This window comes from Triturus cristatus, chromosome 1_1 (assembly GCF_964204655.1).
Source record: "Triturus cristatus chromosome 1_1, aTriCri1.1, whole genome shotgun sequence".
Classification (NCBI taxonomy): domain Eukaryota; kingdom Metazoa; phylum Chordata; class Amphibia; order Caudata; family Salamandridae; genus Triturus; species Triturus cristatus.
In genome coordinates, this window is record NC_140579.1 from 303,558,983 (window position 1) to 303,579,105 (window position 20,123).

Here is a 20,123-nt window from a genome sequence, read left to right on the forward strand (position 1 = left end):
CTGCCGGGGTATTATTTAAAACCATGGCTATTTGATTAATAAAAAGGGAAAATAAAAGAGGTGCCTAATACCTCTTCACACGGCAAAAAACGGGGTTCGCTCACCAGTAGGCCCATATCGTACGCTGCAGGAAAGTTTCTCATATACCCTTGCTAAAAAGAACACGATCTCTTTTGGGGCCCCCGATTCGAGCAGTACTGTCCAAAGGAGGGAATGATCCACTAAATCAAATGCACTGCTCAAATCTGCGAAGCATAAAAACTAATTTCCCTCTTTTGCTACTGTGTATTTGTTAATAAGTAGGTCCAGATTTAAGCATTGTTCAATGGTCCCTATGCCCTTCCTAAAACCATACTGAACGGAAGTTAATATTTTTAGATCTGTGGCCCATGTTTCCTAAAGCACCCTACTCATTACTTTTATTGAAGAGTGCAGTAGTGATATTGGACGATAGTTGCATGCTTCAGAGCGCGAACCCTTTTAATGTAAAGGGACAATTAATGATTGTGCCCATGATGTTGGGAAATTCCCCAAGGCAGCAATATTAAAAATCCTTGTGAGAATTGGTGCCCATAGGTCCATTACGTCCTTGTATAAATCAATCGGAACACCATCAGGTCCCGGTGCTTTACCCCCTTTGCTATTTACCATCCCTGCCCGTACCTCTTCAACACTAATTGACAGTGCTAATGTAGGCCACGTAAAATCATTAGTTGAGGGAAAGTTTAGGGGCACCTTATCCGGGTTAAAAATATTAGAAAAGTGTTCAATCCATTCCGTACAATTAACATAAGACGTCAGTTCAGGAATATGAGTATCTTTTAAAAACGGGCTATTTACAGTTTCCCAAAAGAGTTTAGTGTTATTAGTTTCACTTGCCATACTTAGTTTGTCCCAGGCGTCTGATCTCAGCACCTTTTTGTGTGGCAACACAGCTTGTTTATAGTCAGTGCGCAACTCATGGACAAGCATTTGATTACGAGGCTTGGTTCTCAATGCCAATTTCAATTTATGTAATACCTGGGTACATTCGGAATCGAACCACCTCGTTCCATCCTGCTTCTGGCTTTTGGTATTTCTAGTTAGTATGCTCCTAATGACATTATTTATATTAGAAAATTCAGTTTGTAACATATCGGGGGTAACCTCTTCACTAAGACAGTAGTTGATACTATCTCTACATATACTGACCACATCCATTTGAATCTTATGTGGGTCCACGCCATCCCACTTAATTCTTGTCCCATTCGGCCTAACAGGGAGGATGTCTAAGATTATATCAGCGGTATTAGTCCGTCTATTGCCCCAATCTAGCAATACTATAGAGATGCTATTGTGGTCGCTGACCACCTGTTCTAATATCCAAAGGTCCATATATAGACTATTCTTCGAAATTAGGATATGGTCTATATTACTATTCCCGTTCCTCCCGGTAAAAGTTGGACATTTAATATGGCCCTTTCTCCTGGAGCAGTCTAACAACTCAAGGTCAAACTTTGCCATTAATGTGTTAAGAGTCATACCATATTCACAGTGTGGAAAATGTAGCATATCGTCCTTAATCCCCACTGCAGTGGTATAGGCCTTCATAAAACCACATGAGTTGGTGTATATAGCAGGGCAAACTCGAATGTTAAAATCGCCTGCCCACAAAATAGCTGCAAGTTTACTAGAACATTTCAGTACCCTATCTATCTCTGTATCCAATGAAACTAACAGGGCTCCCCGATCTTTGTGGAAATGATTGTTATAATGATTAATTAACACCAAATCCTTGCCCTTTGGTAACGATAGTCGCAAAACTTGACTATGATTGCCAATAGATGAATAAGTTATGGTTTTACACCCAATCAGTTTGGTGGATATAAGCATCAATAATCCACCCTTTGCTCTACCTATTGGAGAGGGTGTAGCATTTAAACAGTGGGATGTATAGCCTTCGACTGTGACATAGTCTGTGCTCCACGTTTCTTGTAAAAACACTATATCACTACCATGAGTGATAAAGTCCTGCCAAAAAGGCGTACCTAATTTTTTGCCAACACCTGCAATATTCCAGGTTGTCAGTGTATGCCCTTCCTGCACTTTTGCTCCTTTAGAATTATTAGGGTTTATGGGCACATCCACATCCACTGAGGATTCTGCAGATATTGTAACAATTAAGTTGCCAGTCTCATTAGTTATATTTTTCTTATCCATCATAATGGGGTTCGTATATAAAGATTGAATGTTAGTTATTTCGCTTCTCCTTCTTGATAATCTAGGATTTACCATCCTCCCTGAATCGATAGTCCCCACTGCATCTTTATGTCAATCGTTGTCCTCCATTTGGGTCAAAAACTGAAATCTATTATACAGTGGTAAAGGGGGCAGCACTGGGCGAGTTACCGATAGTGTGGGCAGCCAGTTGTTACTAGGATGGTAGGTCATATGGTCAGTGACTGAGTTATTTACCAACAAGTGTCTATAGAAGTAAGCAAGTGGCAATAACGTAGTATTAAAATCCCAAAATGATGGTGGGGGAGCACTAAGTAAAGTTTTGTGTGCCCAATCTGGTGACCTAAAATTAACTATAACACAGTCCCCATCAAATGTTTTCGTTGTGGGACCTATCCATCCCACTCTTTGTGTGAGTATAATCTGCTCTGCACCTGATATTGGAAAACCACAGTGTTTTGTTAGCCAATGGAGGGTTTTATTTTTAAGGGTTTCGTTAGTTTCTGGTTGCCCTTCCTGTAATTTGGGGACATTGCAAAGAACTGTAACATATGCTCCACATTCTGGTGGTAAATGTATTACTGGTGGTGTGGCATTACCTTTAAGATCTTCTGAAACACATGGGCCCTTTGTCTGTTCTGTAGTTTGATTCCCTCGTTTCCCGTTGCCTCCCAATAAAGTTACACCACTTTCATTCGATGGTTTATATCTTTGTTCTCGTCTTCCACCATTAGTATGGCTACTAATGTTGTTACTAATAATGTTGGGTGAGTTATTTAAAGTAGATCGCTCTACAGCTATACCCCCTGACTTGTCCTTAGCACCCTTAGTCGTGTATGGGGCGGATTCAGGCACAACCTCATTTGGAAATACAGATGGGGAAGCGGGTATTGTAATATGAGTTGTCTTAGTTAAATGGGGGGCTTTTGTTATATGATGTTCAATGAGACCTACCCTAGCTTCAATACCATTAAGTTTCTCACAAATTGGCCCCAAAAGTATTGATAGCAGGGTCTCCATTCTTTCCCAAAAACCCTCTTCACTAACCTCAATCTTCTTTTCATTAAACTGGACATCTGCAATACTTGACTGACCCTCACACTTTTCCCCCTTCGGCCCAGCGGTTTCAATACCGTTTTATGATGAGTTTGGCAACCTTTACCCCTATGTTTATAGACAGGCTGCTCTTTAATGATGTGATTTTGTTTACTCTTAGCTTTTTGCCCTCTAGTTCTTACAGACGGACTTTCAGTATTTACCATATCTGAACATACAATATTAATCGACGATTGAGCATCATTTCCCTCAAAGTCCGTTGGATCACTAATTAAGAGAGGGAATTCTGTACTCATATCCGGTACCTGCAATGTAGGTGTAATTGAAAGTCTGCTTATCAAGGGGGGAGAATCAGGAGGCAGATTGTGGTGAATAATAGGTATCGCAGAAATTGTATCTGCCCCTGGAAGTCCAGCCTATGAGGCCATTAGCATTGAGTCAAAGGAATTGGCCATAACTGTAGATATATTTACGGATTGTAAAGGTGGAGCCATGCCAGTGGGGAGCGAAAGACGTCTCTCTGTATTCTCTATAGCTGTGGCAACTACCCCAATAGTCTTCTGTAGCATTTTATCTATGGCAGTTAGACTTGGAAGGGGATTAATTGTAGATTTTTTCTGCCTGGTGTTAGGACGAGATTGTTCAGGGATATTTTTCCCCATTTCGGAAGCTACACCAGCGAATAATTTGCAACGTCAATAACTAATATATAGAGGATAACACTAAGAACAGAACCAGCCAGAGCAAATCAAAATGTAGTCCCGGAACAAACAGCAAATAACCATACCCACAGTCACTTGGTCGCACCTTCCAGGGATAAGCTGTTAGCCATGGGATCTTGACTCCACGCCGTTCACAGGTGTAACCTCCGGCCAAGGGGGGTGACCCAGCCCAGCCTCGGCCGGCCCCGGCCGGCCACAGACGGCCCGCCCTTTGCCCGGGCTTCGCTCCGCGCGTGCCCGCGCGCGCCCGCGCGCGTCCCGCGAATCGGGAGCCGCGCTGGTACTTATGCGCCTCCGGGTGTGACTGGGATCAGGCAGGCAGTGTGGGAGGCGTAGTCCTCTCCCTCCGTGTGGCCAGTAACACTCTCGGCAAGACCCCGGCAGTTCCCGCGAAGCGGGAGCCGCACTGGTACTTATGCGCCTCCGTGCGCGACTGGGATCAGGCAGGCAGTGTGGGAGGCGTAGTCCTCTCCCTCCGTGTGGCCAGTAACACTCTCGGCAAGACCCCGGCGGTTCCCGCGAAGCGGGAGCCGCGCTGGTACTTATGGGCCTCCGGGCGCGACTGGGATCAGGCAGGCAGTGTGGGAGGCGTAGTCCTCTCCCTCCGTGTGGCCAGTAACACTCTCGGCAAGACCCCGGCGGTTTTAGATCTTGGGGGAGAGTTACTCCATCGCAACGGTGATGGTTATCCCACCCACCAAAATATAAATACCATTCTATCCTATGGAATTTATATTCCAGCAGACTGGATATCCATCACTGTTGTGATAGAGTAACCCGTCCGCTGAGGTCTAAATCATACCCTTGCTTCCTAAAATAGAAAGATGGCAATCAGATGATAGATAAAAAGCACAACGACATCAGCATTGGTACTTGGACCTCCCAGTTGTATAGGATCTGTTGATGATTTGGGCCAAATTTATTAACATAAATTGTGCATCGGTGTGAAAAAGAACAGGAGAATCCGATCTTTCTCAGTGAGACACAGATCAGCCTGAATTCTTCAAGTTCAAGATTTAACAGCTGTTAAAGTCAGAAGACTGATTGAGATAATCGTCAGATAGCAGCACACATGCAATCAATCCTATTCACAAAGCAATTATAGGATTTTGAGCATTGCTCCGATGTGATCCATTAAAATGGAAGACCTTTAAAGCTGCTTACTGTCCACACAAGGCAGCAAGCAACTCCAGATGTTTTTCATCCTCAATGGGCCACACCCAAGTGATGTATCCAGACACAGGGTGCACGATATCCATTGTCTGGGTATTTTCACTCCCTCTACAAAGACCCAAGAGTTAAGAAAAACTGAGATGGAAATACTTGAGATAATGCTTCTAATTATCTGGAAATACCAGGAGAGGTCATCGACTATTAAATAGGATGCTAACACTTCTCCTCTCCTTTTGCCTGCAACTGATCCTTTAAGCACAGCAAAATACACATTTTATCCTAAATTCTATCTCAATAAGATCATTCTAAATAGCTTACATTTTATAACACTTTGTATCAAAATCCTAAATACACAGGATGTGTAAATTATCTCGATCTTTTAAAACATCATACATTAAAAATAAAGATTTCAGATATTTTGTTCCTAAAACCAAAATCTGCAAGAATCTACTGAGGCTCTTTGTCTCGCTTCATTTGTGAGCATTTTTTCTGATCATCATATGATACTGCATGAGGTTAGAGGTTCTCTGTGGCAGATCGTTAACCAAGATATGAACAACCAAAAAATTAGATGATTTCACAACCTGTCTTTTACATTGACGATTGTTTGAAACTTCAGAAATGAGTTCACTTTTAAAAAGATTTTCAACAGCAATCTCTCTATATAATCATCGTGCTGTAGAAAGGCATTCCACTCTATATCTTAGGCTTGCCTTGCGTTTCCGCGGAGATCAACATTATTTGTACCTGTCTTTGCGCATTTCAATTGACTTTGTTTGCCACCATATTGAAAAGTTTTATGATAGCTAAAAAAGGCCGTGGCCCTAATGAATGGTTCAACTATTTCTGAATGTAGATTGTCAAAATGTGTTCGAAAATCTGCTGATTTTGTCTCAACCTCCTCTACACAGACATCACATTAAATGTTTAAAATTTGAAGCAATAGGTTAAGCTTCATCAGCCTAGGAAAATGAACTAGAACGGTCCTCACAGAGAAATTATTGAATTGGCCTCCAACTGCATAGACGTCTGTAGACGATTCAATAACTGATCAATTGTACGGTAATAGAGCTTTAGATAGCAGTACATTTCCTATGGTTAGCTATGGAGAGACACGAAGAGCAAATAAGTGGTACATCTTACTTCTTAGCATAACTCGGCCAAATACTGAATGTTCTCTGTCAATAGTACTGCAATTCCATCGGTGGTGCTGGAACTGTCGCTGGCATTCATGGATCCACTCCTTGGCTCCCTCCCCGATGGCCTGCATGATATCGGGGTGCTTCTGGCACAGCTGTCGTTGTTTATTCACAAGTCCAGGTATGTTATCACAAATCACCCTGGCACCTAGTGCCCCAAAATACCTGCAACAAAAGGAAAATTATATTAAAAAAAGAAGAAATGAACTACACTTTTTAAATAGCATGCGTAAATTTAGGTCTCTATGATATACAGTATGTGGGCCTAAATAAAAAAGTAGAAATTATAATGTCGTTTGTATCTATCCACTTTTTCTACTGTCTTGTACTCTTAATTTGAAAATTTGAAATTGGTAGAACATCCATTGTGCTAGGGGAATGGCTGCTGCCGCATAGGACTTGCTATTTTATATATATGTTCAATAGCTAATTCTGACTACAACGTCTTCCAGTTTTGCAAATGTATACAATTTGCTGGTTTATTGTCTAGTAACATGTCCCCACCAAGTCAAAACCTTTGGAGCTGGTCAAACAAGGTGATATTCTTGTGAACCATACCAGCGCTTAGTTCTAAGTTATAAAGCATAGAACAATGCAGTGTTATAGCTTTAATGAAAGGGGTGGCTGGTTCAATAATCATACGCTCTGAAACATAAGCTAGACCCTGAAGCTTCTTTATTAGATTGAGAATTATTAGACACATTCTATTGCACCCAAAGAGGTATAAGAGACATAAAATCTTGTGGCTGTAAAGGCGAACACCAAGTTATCCCTCTATGCCACTTTGGTAATAACCAAGGGCTCCTATTAGTATATTTCTGTTCATCAATATAGGCTGTGGCTGCTATTTATGTCAATTCTTTCCAGTCAACTCATGACCAAAGTAATTAGGCATGGTTAGGCCCGCCGAATTAAATAACCCTATAGATGTCGCTGTCCAGCACATGGTTAACAACTCTTGTGGTGATGAATGGTGTCATGAAGCTCCAAATGAGACTAGTGTGGTAATGCTCCTTTTTCTAAGAGGTGGATACTATCAAGATTTGATACCTGGTGTATGGCAAAAAGGAAGCAAACAACCTTTTTTCCCTCTGCTCTTGAGATAACACACTCAGCTGCCTTTGTATCTACAGCTGCTGAGACTTTATTTAAAGAATGTGCCTCTGCCCACACAATCCACTCAGAATTAAAATTGTGAATTGGGTGAAAGAGGATGTTAGAAATATTTGTAGAGTGACTGGCATACATTGACAAATAAGATCTACGAAATGTAGACCGGGAGAAAAGACTGATACAGGGGTATTGTCAAAAAGAGGAAGGAAGAAATACTGGATGAGAAGAAAGGAGAAAGAGAGGAGGGATGAATGACCGGAAGGGAGAGTGACCAGGATTGGCAGAATGTAATAAAGTGCATGGAAGTGTGACAGAAAGCATGATGGAGAGGAAAAAAAAGGTTGGAAGAAAAGCAGAGTGACAGGGATTGTGAGAAACCCACCTTGAAGGCTGAGAGGTAATAATGGCCAAAGATTTTTATTAAAACAAAATTGCAAATATTGGACAACATGCACATCACAGGTAGAGCTTACCAAGGCAAAACAAATAAGACCATAAGGTAGCCTTGTCTCACCATCTAGTAGTTTGGTCAAAGTGCAATTCTTAGGAAGTTTGCCAGAAAAATCATTTAAGCAACATGGACAAAAATTAGCTGAACTATTTCAGTGGAAGTCAGTGGAAGAAATTGTTAACATTGTTGACTACGGAAGCCAATATGGGCCTAAAATGTGACATTTAAATGGGCACGTATATGCAGGCTCAATATTATCTATATGGCTCAGTTCTGGTGAACGGTAATCATGGTGTGCGCATTGCAAAACCAGAGTGACTGGATTTAAAGGAACAATTTGCAAACCCTACAAAAGTTCAATCTTACCCAAAGTCTTTCAAATGTGTCTCTTCAGCATTTCAATATATCTTTATGTTTTGGGAAAGAAAAGCAGAGTGGCTGAGTTTTGGTGGATTGTGAATCACCCCATCTTTGCCACAGATCAGGTCTGTACTCAGGTCTTCATCTTTCCCCCACAGGAGTGGCGGCAGCACTTTAGAGCTATCTATCACTTGGAAGAGAGCAGTGATCCTGCACCATGTGAATGGGAGAGAACCAGGCTTGAACTGTTTTATTGGATGTAGGTTAAGAAAGCCATCCGAGCCATACCCAAGGGGAAAGGCCTGGGCCCAAATGGCATTCTGGGGGATTTGTTCAAATCCAAGGGGGATTTATGGGCTCCCCTGCTCACGCAGCACTTCAACACGGCCGCTAGAGGGAAGATGCCCACTAGCTGGAAAAGCTCCATCATAGTACCAGTTTTTAAGAAGGGGAACAGGACTGATCCTGTCTGCTATCATCCTATATTCCAAGTGGACAGCAAAGTTAAGGTCCTAGGGAGGATTTTTTTGGATCCTTTGGCATTGTGGGCTAGTGAGGGGAACATTCTCACACAGATTCAGTATGGGTTTAGGCCCGACCAGGGGACAGTGGATCAAATCCTTAACCTTATGTTGTTGACAAACAATTATACTAGTGCAAGGGGCGGGTCGATCCACTTGGCTTCATGGAACTTAGTTCGGCTTTCGATCGTGTCAACAGAGCTAAGTTGTGGGCTGTACTTCGGTCCATGGGCTCGAACCGGCCTTGATTTCTTTCCTGCAACCCTAGATGAGGACCTTTTCACTATGGTTAGATTTGGATCAGAGGGGCAGTGCACTTCTTCCCTGGAATTGAATATAGTTGTGCGTTAGAGGTGTATTTTGGCCCAATTTCTCTTCAATCTGTATATCAATGGTTTGGAGGTGGCCTTGTTGGAACAAGATCTAGATGTCCGATTAGTAGGTGCTCGCCATTTCCCAGTTCTTCTATATGCGGACGATGCTGTCTTCATGTCTTGGACTGCCAACGGGCTGCAACGATTGATAGAGCTGTATGTAGGGCATATGGAAGGCCCAAACCTTTCCACAAACCATCCAAAATCCCATGTGATGGTGGTGGGACCTAGGAATAGCAGGTCAAAAAGCTTTGTGTCAAAGGGTCATCCCATCTCTAGGGTAGAGCACTTTTGCTACCTGGGGATTCTTTTAGACTCCAGGTTTTATTGGCAACCACTGATGAAGAAAAACACGCTAAAACTTAAATCGGCCTCTGTGGGGGTTGCCGTTTTAGCTAGATGCTTGGGCCAAACTAATTTTAGAGGCGATGTTATAGGTCTGTAAGGCTAAATGTGTGTCACTACCCGGCTATGGCTGTGAGATTTTGGGTTATGTATCATGTCCCTAGCTGCAGGTGGTTGAAAACTCCTTTCTCAGGGGCCTTATCAAAGTTCCTGCAAGCATCCCTTCAGAAATTTTGCACGAGGAAGTTGACATTGGTTACATAACATACTGGATTGCCCTTCGTCCCTTGATCTGGCCAGCTTTTTTCTCTCTCCAGATGTTAAAAACACCCACTATTTGTTACTGTTTAGCCTGTTTTTTTATCAGATTTTTTTTTATTACGTCTCACAATATTTCGTGAGTTTTTGGTTCATATAATTTTGTGTCCTCTGTGTTTTGTGTCTCCACACACCAAGTTTGATTAATTTGTTAAATAAATGTGACTTTAATTTTTCTCATGGACATTGCGTCAGGGCATAATTGTTTTTCCCAGTAAAACTTACAAATGTGAGTTATAGGGACCCTTATTCCTTTAATGCATTATGCACACCTGGTCCCATGGGTTTTCTTGTGTTACTGTACTACTTTTAGAAAGTTGGCTTATTCTTGCTTTAGCCATTTGGTGCCTGCTGCCTGTCCCAGCTCACATGTTTGGGGTTGGTGAAAGCTGGGCTTTGTGTATTCCCTCTAGACAGCCACACAAAATGGGAGTTTAGGTGTGACCTGATGGGCCATCCTGGCAGGATGGGAGGGAGAGCTGGGCACAGCCTCACTTACACCTGAACAGGCTGTGTCCTGTTCACACACAAAGGGCTACATACCCCAAGTATTGAGTTTAGAGCAAGGGCAGGAAGAACAGGGACTCTGTGCACTTCAAGGGCTTGTCTTCAAAGTCTCCCCCACTTCTAAGGCACAACTGGGTATAAGTAGTGGAGCTCTGAAACCACTACTTTAGTACACCTCTGGACTTGTGGATACTGTGCCAGGAAGAAGGTGATGCTGAAAGAACTGCCACTCTGCTGGACTTCTAGTCTGAAGGAGCTGCAACCTTGCTGTGTTGCCCTGCTGTCCACTTGCTCCGGGAATAAGAACTGGACCTGGAACCCATCTTGAGCCCAGTATCACAGAGTGACTCAAATTACTAATCTGCTGGCCTCCTTATCTGATACCAGGCTCCCCTCAGCTCCTGGACCCATCTTCAACAAGCTCCTGACCCTCAAGAGATGCCTCTCAGGCCCTAGGCTTTTGGAAGAGGTCTTTGTTCTCTTTAAGTCAGGCTTTTGGGCTCTTCATGAATGTGAACGGGCCCATTCACTCCGGAACGTTGTTGCTCGCCTGGAAATCCAACTCGTGTGCCTGCAAGTTCGTCTCTTCGTACAGCAAGTATCTCTGCTCGTAACCATTAGGCTCCAGTCTGCCCATCCGCAACACCCAGTCTGTTCTTTGGGCCCTGTCGACCATCGGCAGCAAAGCTCTTGTTGCTCCTGGCGAACTTCATCCCTGCAAGCGGGACTCTAAGCACAAAAGTTGAGAAGGTAAACCTTCAGCAGGACTAATCTTGACTGTATCTGACCCACGCTCCATTGTGGTCGGTCTGAACTTTTGGATTTGACCCAGTCCAGTGCAACCAGATATCCCCGGTTGGCACTTTATGCTTTTAAGAGCTATTCTGCAGTTTATTCTTTTAAAATTCATAACTCTGTTACTACATATTGAATATTTCTCAGTTTGGTCTTGTTTTATTTATAAAAGTAAGCTCTATTTTTCTAACCTGGTGTAGAGTCTTTTTGTGTGTGTTGTTTTAAACTGTTTTAATGTTTGAAGTGCCGCATAAATACTTTTCCACTTCCCTCTAAAGTTAAGCCTGATTTCTCTGTGCCAAGCTACCAGAGGGTGATCACAGGTTAATTGTTGGTGTGCTTGTGCCTTACTATGACTAGGATTGTCATTGCTGCCTGATAAGGACTCACACCCCAATCAACCAGTAGCCCAACAAGCGGCAAGAGGTAGTTGTTGGCAGGTAAATGTTTGGATACTGAGAGAGGTCTTGGATGACAGATAAGTTGAAATGTGAAATAAGAAAAATCTTTACATCCACTTAATTTTCTTGTAGAAATGATTGGAGGAGTGATGTAGTAAAGTGAAGAAAGGAGGTTAGGATTTCATTTATGTGCACGGCCTGATTGTAGGATTTCGAAAAAGGAATTTGTATGGGACTACCCACATCACACAGATATAACAGGGACATCCTTTTATTTTGATGAGAGGGTGGTGCACCCATACAAAAGTGAGGTGTGTATGGATGCAAGAAAGAAAATGTATGACAAATGCAGTTGAGAGATGTTAATAAACCTATCTCAACCTCTGCCAATGAAGGCTGTGTGAGGGTTAAATTGTCTTGACTCGTTTGCCAGAGGTCATCTGAGATGTCTAACTCTTTACCAGCTGTGAGAGTGAGAAAGGAATTGTTTAACCTGATGGACGGTGCATTCCAAGGTGTATTTTGAAGGGCGAGAAGGGAGTAGAATTTAGAGAATTGGTAAAGCAATGTGAAGGTGTGGTTGGCAAGGGAAGGGTAATGGAGAGGTTGGATTCTTGGTTGGTTGCGGATACCACTGAATAATGTAAGTTAGACTTCACAAAGCCCTGTTTTGGATGGATTTGTGTATACATGAACAGTGTCTACTCTGAGCCGGGTGTGTGTTGGGTGTTCCATATCGTAAAGGGTTATAGTTATGTATATCTTTAGTCTATATATTTCTCCTCTTTTTCTTTGCTTGTAGCTTTTTCTGTATTTTTCTGCATGTATTAATCTATTTTGCCACTCTGTGTTTTGCTTTGTAGTAAATGATTGTGAATCTGTGTGCGTCATAAGAATAAATCCTTGCTACCTCATGATATGTATTTCATGTTCACATACTGTTAATGTGAAATTGTAATCTAAATTATTCTTCTGTGTCCAGGCCAGCAGCCCTGACTGTCACACTCTTTTTACTTGTGTGAGTTGTTCTGAAATTGCTGTTTTAATTGTGAGAGTAGTACAGAAATTAATGATTCTGTCCACTTAACAGAAGGGCGTGGGGGCAAAGGCAGAAAGAAATACAGAGCCCTGTCGACAATGGAGGCCAATCTCGAGATTACAAAGAAAGGAAAGAAGTCAGAGAAAGGGAGGTTGTGACAGAAAAGTTCAAAAGGACAGATTGATAGTGAAGGAGAAGATGAGACAGTAACAGGAGTTTATGCGAACACATCACTCCACAAACTCCTCTAACTCCTGCCACTTAGCAGAACGTTGGTCATTCAGCCTTACCCGGCACTAATCACCTTTCCTGCTATAGATATCAGCCTGGGTACTGTACCACACAAAGTTCAGGACTGACGTGGTTACTCAGTCACCCTATTTTCGTTACAGAACAGCATTGGCACTCGTGCCCACCTCTACAGTAGTGCCCGGGTCACTTTAAGCCCTACCTTTCAGTATCACTTTGGCAAGAAAGATGGAAAACATCGGCTGTGTCGTAAATAAGAGAGACTGAAGAAAGGGGACAGGGGTCAGGGAAGGCAGGACTTGATAAAGACAGAGAAATGATCAAGAGCAGAGCATTTAAGAAAGTAGCAAAGCAAAGAGGATGTTGTAAACAATGTTGAGGTTAAAACATCAGCCTGCAGATATGTTGCAGTAATAATACCAACTCCATAAATATCATCATGGCGGAGTCAATAATAATACATTTACAGTTCCTTTGACTATAATTTGGTAATCGATATAAAGGTCAGCATATATATATATGCAGGTCGATATTTCAACCATGATGTCGCGACCTAAAACCAGCCGAGTGAGAAGGTAACAGAGGGTGCAAGATGCAAGCAATGAAAGTTGTGAAAGAAAGTTGTGAGAGACAATATGCACCAAGAAGGAGAAATTAAAGTGTAGGACTGGGGAAGTGAAGAAGATGGAGTAACGAGTAGAGGAGATAAGAGATTAAAAAATACATTCTGAAAAATCGAAATGTATACTCATTGGAACGGTGAGTAAACTGAACAGTACAGTAAGTATTTATAAAAGTCATTGTGCAATCTACTCTTGCTACTGGTTACTGTGAGAAGTTGGCCTGGCATATGCTGTTCACTAGTTAAAGTGGCCACCTTGCACCAGCCCAATTCGACTCTTATGGTAGATAGGTTTAAGACAACCTTTTAAAGAAAGCTATCCTAGTGGTAGCTGTGGAGAGCAGCCTTCAGGTTAAGTCTCAGAGGAATGTAAAGCAGCTTGTTTTACCTTATAATCTCTTGAATTACCAAATGAAAGGACACCACACAGGTATATGTATCAAATATATATGTATTTATTTCTAGACACACTCTACTAATCTCTTTGGGCCTCATGTAGGTAAATAAAAATTACCGATTCTTAAATACCGAACCGTACCGAATCGGTATTTAAGAATCGGTAAGTTATATGTAGGTAATAATTCGGTAATATTTACCGAATCGGTAGCATTCGGTAATCAAGAATCGGAATTTACCGAATCGGTAAATACCGAGGTGGTATTTACCGAATCGGTAAATACCGAAGTGTAATTTACCGAATCGGTAAATACCGAATCGGGAAAAAAAAATCACATGACTGGATGAAACAGCCAATCCTGTGCAACCACACCCCACCCAACCAGGAAGTGGCCACACCCAGGCAGGTGCACCCAATTAACAGACTCTGGAGAGGCTTGGATTGCAGAGGAGAGGCAGGGAGCCAGTGCCTGTTTGTGCAGCACAAAAACATCATGTCGACGCAGAGGACAGTGAGAGATGGAGGGGAAAGGAGGAGGAAGATGAAATTCAGCCCCAAGGAACTCCAGGTGCTGGTGGAGGAGATGGTGAAGCAGCACCAGAAGCTGTTTGGGAGGCAGTCCCTGCAAGTGCCTGAGGCAGAAAAGCGCAATATTTGGCTGGCCATCCAGGCGCAGGTCAATGCTGTGGGAGTGACCCACAGAGACATAGAGGTCCTCAAAAAGCACTGGTATGACCTGAGGATTGTAACCAAGAGGAAGATGGGGGAAATCCAGAAGGAGGCCAGCCAGACTGGAGGTGGAACCAACAGGGCACCTGCCCTCACCGAACTGGAGGAGCTGGTGGAGGCCACAATCGAGCAAGAGAGCATCGTGGCCCTTGGGGATGCTGACAGCTCTGCCAGAGCCGCCACCCAACAAGGTAAGACGAATGCACAGCAATGTAGCCCCCCCTACCCCTATCCCACATCCCCCATTGTGAAATGAGTATCCCACTCCAGTCCATGTGTTAGTGCAGACAGGCAATGCATTCTGGGAGATGTAGTCAGGGAAACCCCAACCATGAAGTAAATAGCACAGGACAACAAGGCATGTTACACACATTAGCCACAAGCAGGCAGAGGACAATGTGAGAGTGTTACATGGTTTTATTGTGATGCTTGCAATGCAGCCCTTCAGGTACACTGAGCCGATGTTGCATTTCTGTCCACAGATGTGACATCGCGCAGGACAGGACATGCTGCAGGAGAGAGGGCACACGGGCTGCACAGATCAGCTCTGGCCAGCACAAGTTCAGCCCAGGGAGCAGTGCCACAGGCAGCCGCACCACTAACACAGGCAGCCTCGCCTCAACCAGAGCCAGCCTCACCTCAACCAGAGCCAGCCTCACCTCAACCAGAGCCAGCATCACCTCACCCAGAGCCAGCATCGCCACTCATGTTTGAGTCACCGGCCACATCACCGCCTGCATATGTGAGAATGAGGTGGCGTGCTGCCGCCAGGCTGCGAGCCTTAGACACCTCGTCTGACGACAGCAGGGGCCCTGAGCAAATTACTATGCCCCAGGATGGGAGCCATGCCACTGTGCCCTACACCTCACAGGCAGAACAGACGGGTGCAAGAGGGCGCCGCAGGTCGCGTGTCCAGAGTCCACCAGCAAACATTGACCGCCATGGTGTCTTCTCGGGGCACGAGGGCAAAATGTTAAAACAACAGCGCCTGCAAACAAAGGCAGTCATGTCAGTCCGGAGGCATATACGGTGCATGAAATCAATATTTGTCAACATGGACAAGAACATCAACACAATGGCAGTGGGGATGGGTGAAATGGCAGCGGGCATTCGGGACATGTCCCAGTCAATCCAGCAGTTGTGCAGCAAATTAGATGCTGACATAGATGCACGGCGCCGGGAACGGCAGAGGAGGGACACTAACACCAGGGCACTCAACCGTCTGGCAACTGCCACTTCTCTACTCTGCCGGCGCTCTGTGTCGATGCAGGAGGGCCTGACACACTGCTGCAGCGACGTGTCTCGGGGGATGGTGCAGGTCACAAGTGCACTTGAGGTGCTATTAACAAGTCAGGCGGCCACAACTGCTGCAGGGGATGCTGCGGAGAGCATCGACTCCAGCAGCAGGAGCAGCATCACACCCCCCGTCCCAGAAGCACGCAGGAGCAGCAGGCGGCTTGGGGTTGGCAGTAGTGAGGATGCTCAATCCGTGCCATCCCACACTGCAGCGTGTGTGCGCAAACATTGATGCAGCCCTGCGTAGCCAATTCCCAATGGGTGACGTAACCCTGGACTTACCCCTTGTAAATATGCTATGTTGCCAGATTGGCTTGATCTTGTTGTAATGGCGTAGTGCCGCATTAAAACTACGTCATCACATACCACAACTGGCTGTGTCCCCTTACTTACTCAGAAATAGTTGCATGTGATCTCTGCCCGTCTCTCTCTCCCATCTATTGCAGTTGGCACTCCAGCTGCGTTGCCCTCTGGCTGGCCTGACTCATCCTCGTTGTCCTCAAAATCTGCTAGTTCCACCTCTGTACCTCTCTTCGTGGCAAGGTTGTGCAGCATTGCACAAGTGGCAATGATCTTGCAGCAGTTGATCGGTGTGTACTGGCGTGCGCCTCCGCTCTTGTGGAGGCAGCGGAACCTGCTTTTCAGTAGTCCAAACGTGCGCTCCACCACATTGCGTGAAGATTTATGTGCCACATTATATCGTCTCTCACTCTAGGTTGATGGGTGTAGGTAGGGAGTGAGGATGAATGACCGGCAGGCATATGCACTGTCGCCTAGGTGAGTAAAAGGGAACCATCAGTCACATGCCTCTATACACTATGATTTGCAGGTTTCATGGGGCGTCACTGTTACTTACCTAGCAGGTATCCCTCTCCAAATTCTCCGGCAATCAGTCGTGTGTAGATCCCACTGTTCTGGAAGATGTAAGAGTCATGGGTGCTCCCAGGAAACTTCGCTACAATATCAGTGATGATGTTCCCTGCATCACAGATTACCTGCACATTGATGGAGTGGGTGGACTTTCTGTTCCTGTAGATGTGCTCAGTGTCAGCTGGTGGGCAGATTGGGATGTGTGTACCATCAATACAGCCAATGACATGGGGGAACTGTGCCATGTAATAAAAGTCAGTTTTAGTTTTCTGCAGTTCAGCCTGTGTGTTTGGGAAGCTGATGTAGTGGTGCATTCTCTGCATCATGGCATCCAGGAACTTCCTGAAGAAACGGGACAGGCAACTCTGGGATACACCGCCCACCGCAGCTATCACCCCCTGGTAACTGCCAGATGCCAGTAGATGTAGGCTGCAGAGCACCTGCACATGTGGTGGTATGGCATGCGCCCTTCTTGTTGGCTGGTCCAGGAGTGGGTGCAGGTCCCTTATCAGGTCCATGATGGTTTGGGGGTGTAGCCTGTACCTTTCATGTATCTCTGCGTCAGTCAGTTGGAAGAGTGTGATGCGCTGTCTGTAGATGCGTTCCTCCCGTCTCCATATCCTCAGACCTGCTGCCTGTAAACACGTAGGCGCCTTGCAATGACATACAGAGCGGCCATGTTGTCCACGCTGTTGCATTTTGGGATTGCTTATATGCTCTGTTGATGGTTACCACCTGCTTTCACTCAGTGTTAATTACCGACTCTTAATTACCGAATTTCATGGATTTCTTAATTACCGAATTTTCCTACATGTCTTTTTCAGTTTTACCACTTCATATTTACCACTTCATATTTACCGATTCATATTTACCACTTCATATTTACCGATTCGGTAAATATGTATTCGGTAAATATGAATCGGTATTTTAGAATTCGGTAATTATGAATCGGTATTTACCGCTTCATATTTACCGAAAACTTGTTTTTGGCCTCCTACATCTCACTTGTCTCAATACCGGTCGGTAACGGCATATTTACCGAATTTCGGCCGTTACCGACCGGTATTTAGCTACCTACATGAGGCCCTTTATGAGATCAGAAGTCAGGAACACATTCAAATATCAACGTTTCACAATAAGTTAAGCACAAATATGGCGGGGGCCCTAGGGGCGTACCAGACCATATACTAAAAAAGAGGTTTAGGAAAGTCGACTTGCAAGGGGACAAGGCCTAGGGCCTGTAGAATCGCTGGGGCTCCACTAATCCACCCAAGGCAGGTAAGTAAAAGACCTACGAGAGGCGTGTGCAGTGTGAGAACATAGCCGCGGGTTCACTATTGATTACAATGGAGCAAGTCGCGGTTGGATTTTTAACGTTTTAGGGTACTTTGAGGAAGTCTACAAGCAAGCCACTTACAAGGTAAGTAAATCGAGGGCCAACACACACTAGGGCACTGGAGTGCACGAGTTACCTCACCCAGGGAAGCCGGGTGCATAGGTGTCTTTTGGTGTCGGGTCGCGTCGCTGTTTTCTATGGAAGCCAAAGAAGATTTGCTGCTTGCGAAGACTGAAGAAGTGTCCGGTGGAATCCAAGGCGGGATTCAAGATCAAGATGACCTGAAAGCAGAAGGGTCAGTGTTCACAGTCACTTGCCAGTGACCCGGGGCCAGGAAGATGGATGCCCACGGAAGTTGGGTGATTTCAGGTGATCAAGGGTATTTTGACTCTTCCACCACGAGGACCATGAGGTGTCGACAATGGCCAGGAGCTAGATTCGGAGTGTCCCATAAAGTCTGCAGCTTACTGAGTTGTTGGCAACTGCATTGGAACCAACAAGCCTTGGCAACAGCAAGTCTCATGGAATTCAAGAAAAGTCAGCGGTGCAAACCAGCAAGGTCTGAGGGACTCACCCAGTGACGGTAAGTCAGGGCAGGCCTGGAGCAACCAAGGTAATCCTTTGGTTTGATTAAGAAGTCTTCAGTGGACCCACAAGCCAGCCAGCAAGGGATCGCAAAGATGCCTTGTGAGGATTCACTTCACAGGAGTCCACAGTCACTCGGGATGAGGTAGGCCTCTGATTTTCAAGGAAAATCCCGCTGGAGGCTAGGGCCGCATGTGGTCCAAAGCACAAGTTCATAGAACGTCGTGAAGGGGTTGCACTCAACAATAGTGCACGGTACCCAGGTATTGTGGTTCCTCGTCACTTGTGGGGTCCACTCACCTCAGCTCTGCTGGGGACTCACAATGGCCATCAAGAAGTCAGGAAATCTACTACTGGGGCTGCAGTGACTTCGGACTCTGGCGAGAGCGGGAAAGTTTGCGACCGTTGATTCAAGTTTTTGGTGCCGGCCAAGCAGGGGAGTCACTCCTTGACTCCAAGGGAGATTCTTCAGTCTTCCAAAGGCAGTGGAACATTGAAGGGCCAGGATTCTTCCTGTAAAGCGTCGTCCAGGGATATCTAACTTGCAATGGCATGGTGTACCTATCTTATAGTAAAAGAAAGGGAGGGACTAGCTCTATGACCACTCCTCTAGGAGGGTCAGGGGGGTAGGTGGTTACACCCACTTCCCTTTGTCCAGTTTCGCACCAGAGCAGGGGCTGGTAGCCCCTGAACTGGTTTGAGCTGGCATATGCACAGAGGAACCTACTGCTCCCCCAGGGCAGGACTTCAAAGCACTCTAAGAGTGCACCCACCCAGCTCCAATACACTAAATCCTGTCTGGAAGGTGGTGACACCTCCCTGTGACAGGGTGCCTATTGCTGGGCCTCCTCCACTGCGAGTTTCAGTCAGCAGCAGGAGGGCAGCCCAGTGTCTGTGCTGGTGGCATCCATTTTGTGATGCCAGGGCTCTTTCAGATTTCTACCGTGTTTCCACAGTGGGTACATGTCGTCCCCTCTAGAAGGGTCGGATCATACTCCCACACCAGTTACTTGTGTGGGGGTATGATTCCAAGTTGTTTGACACCAAACACGACATGTTTTGATGCAGTCATTCCAAAGTTAGCATTTACCGGTAGGTTATAATGCACTTAAGAGTATATGGTTTAACCGCATCCACAAACAGCCACAGGGAAAAGACCCTGCCAGTTGAAGAGGGGCCCTGCTCAGGCAGAGGCACCCCCTCTCATTGTAAACCAAGCACCCTGCCCTCAGGATTGATAGGGCCTGCCTTAGGAGTGACTGATAGGTTTATATGTGTGTGTATGATGAGATATAGGAACCTATACCCCAGTGAGGAATGCTAACACTACCTCACTCAGGCTGCAGTAGCAGGCCTGTGGTGTCAGATTTAGTCTGCTTCCCAGGGGTGGCATAATACATGCTTCAGCCCCTGGTAGGCCTGTAAAGTACCTATGACCTTGGTACCTA

At 45.0% G+C, this 20,123-nt stretch overlaps 1 protein-coding gene across 1 annotated transcript in view; it reads right to left on the reverse strand.

Annotated features, from left to right (window-relative positions):
* The window catches only part of LOC146870158 (protein Wnt-2b-A-like), an 873,677-nt gene that overhangs the window by 234,683 nt on the left and 618,871 nt on the right, over window positions 1–20,123 (reverse strand). The window contains exon 2 of the mRNA XM_085629181.1: window positions 6,312–6,532. Coding sequence (XP_085485307.1) covers window positions 6,312–6,532 — 221 coding nt within the window. The remainder of the gene's footprint in view (window positions 1–6,311; window positions 6,533–20,123) is intronic.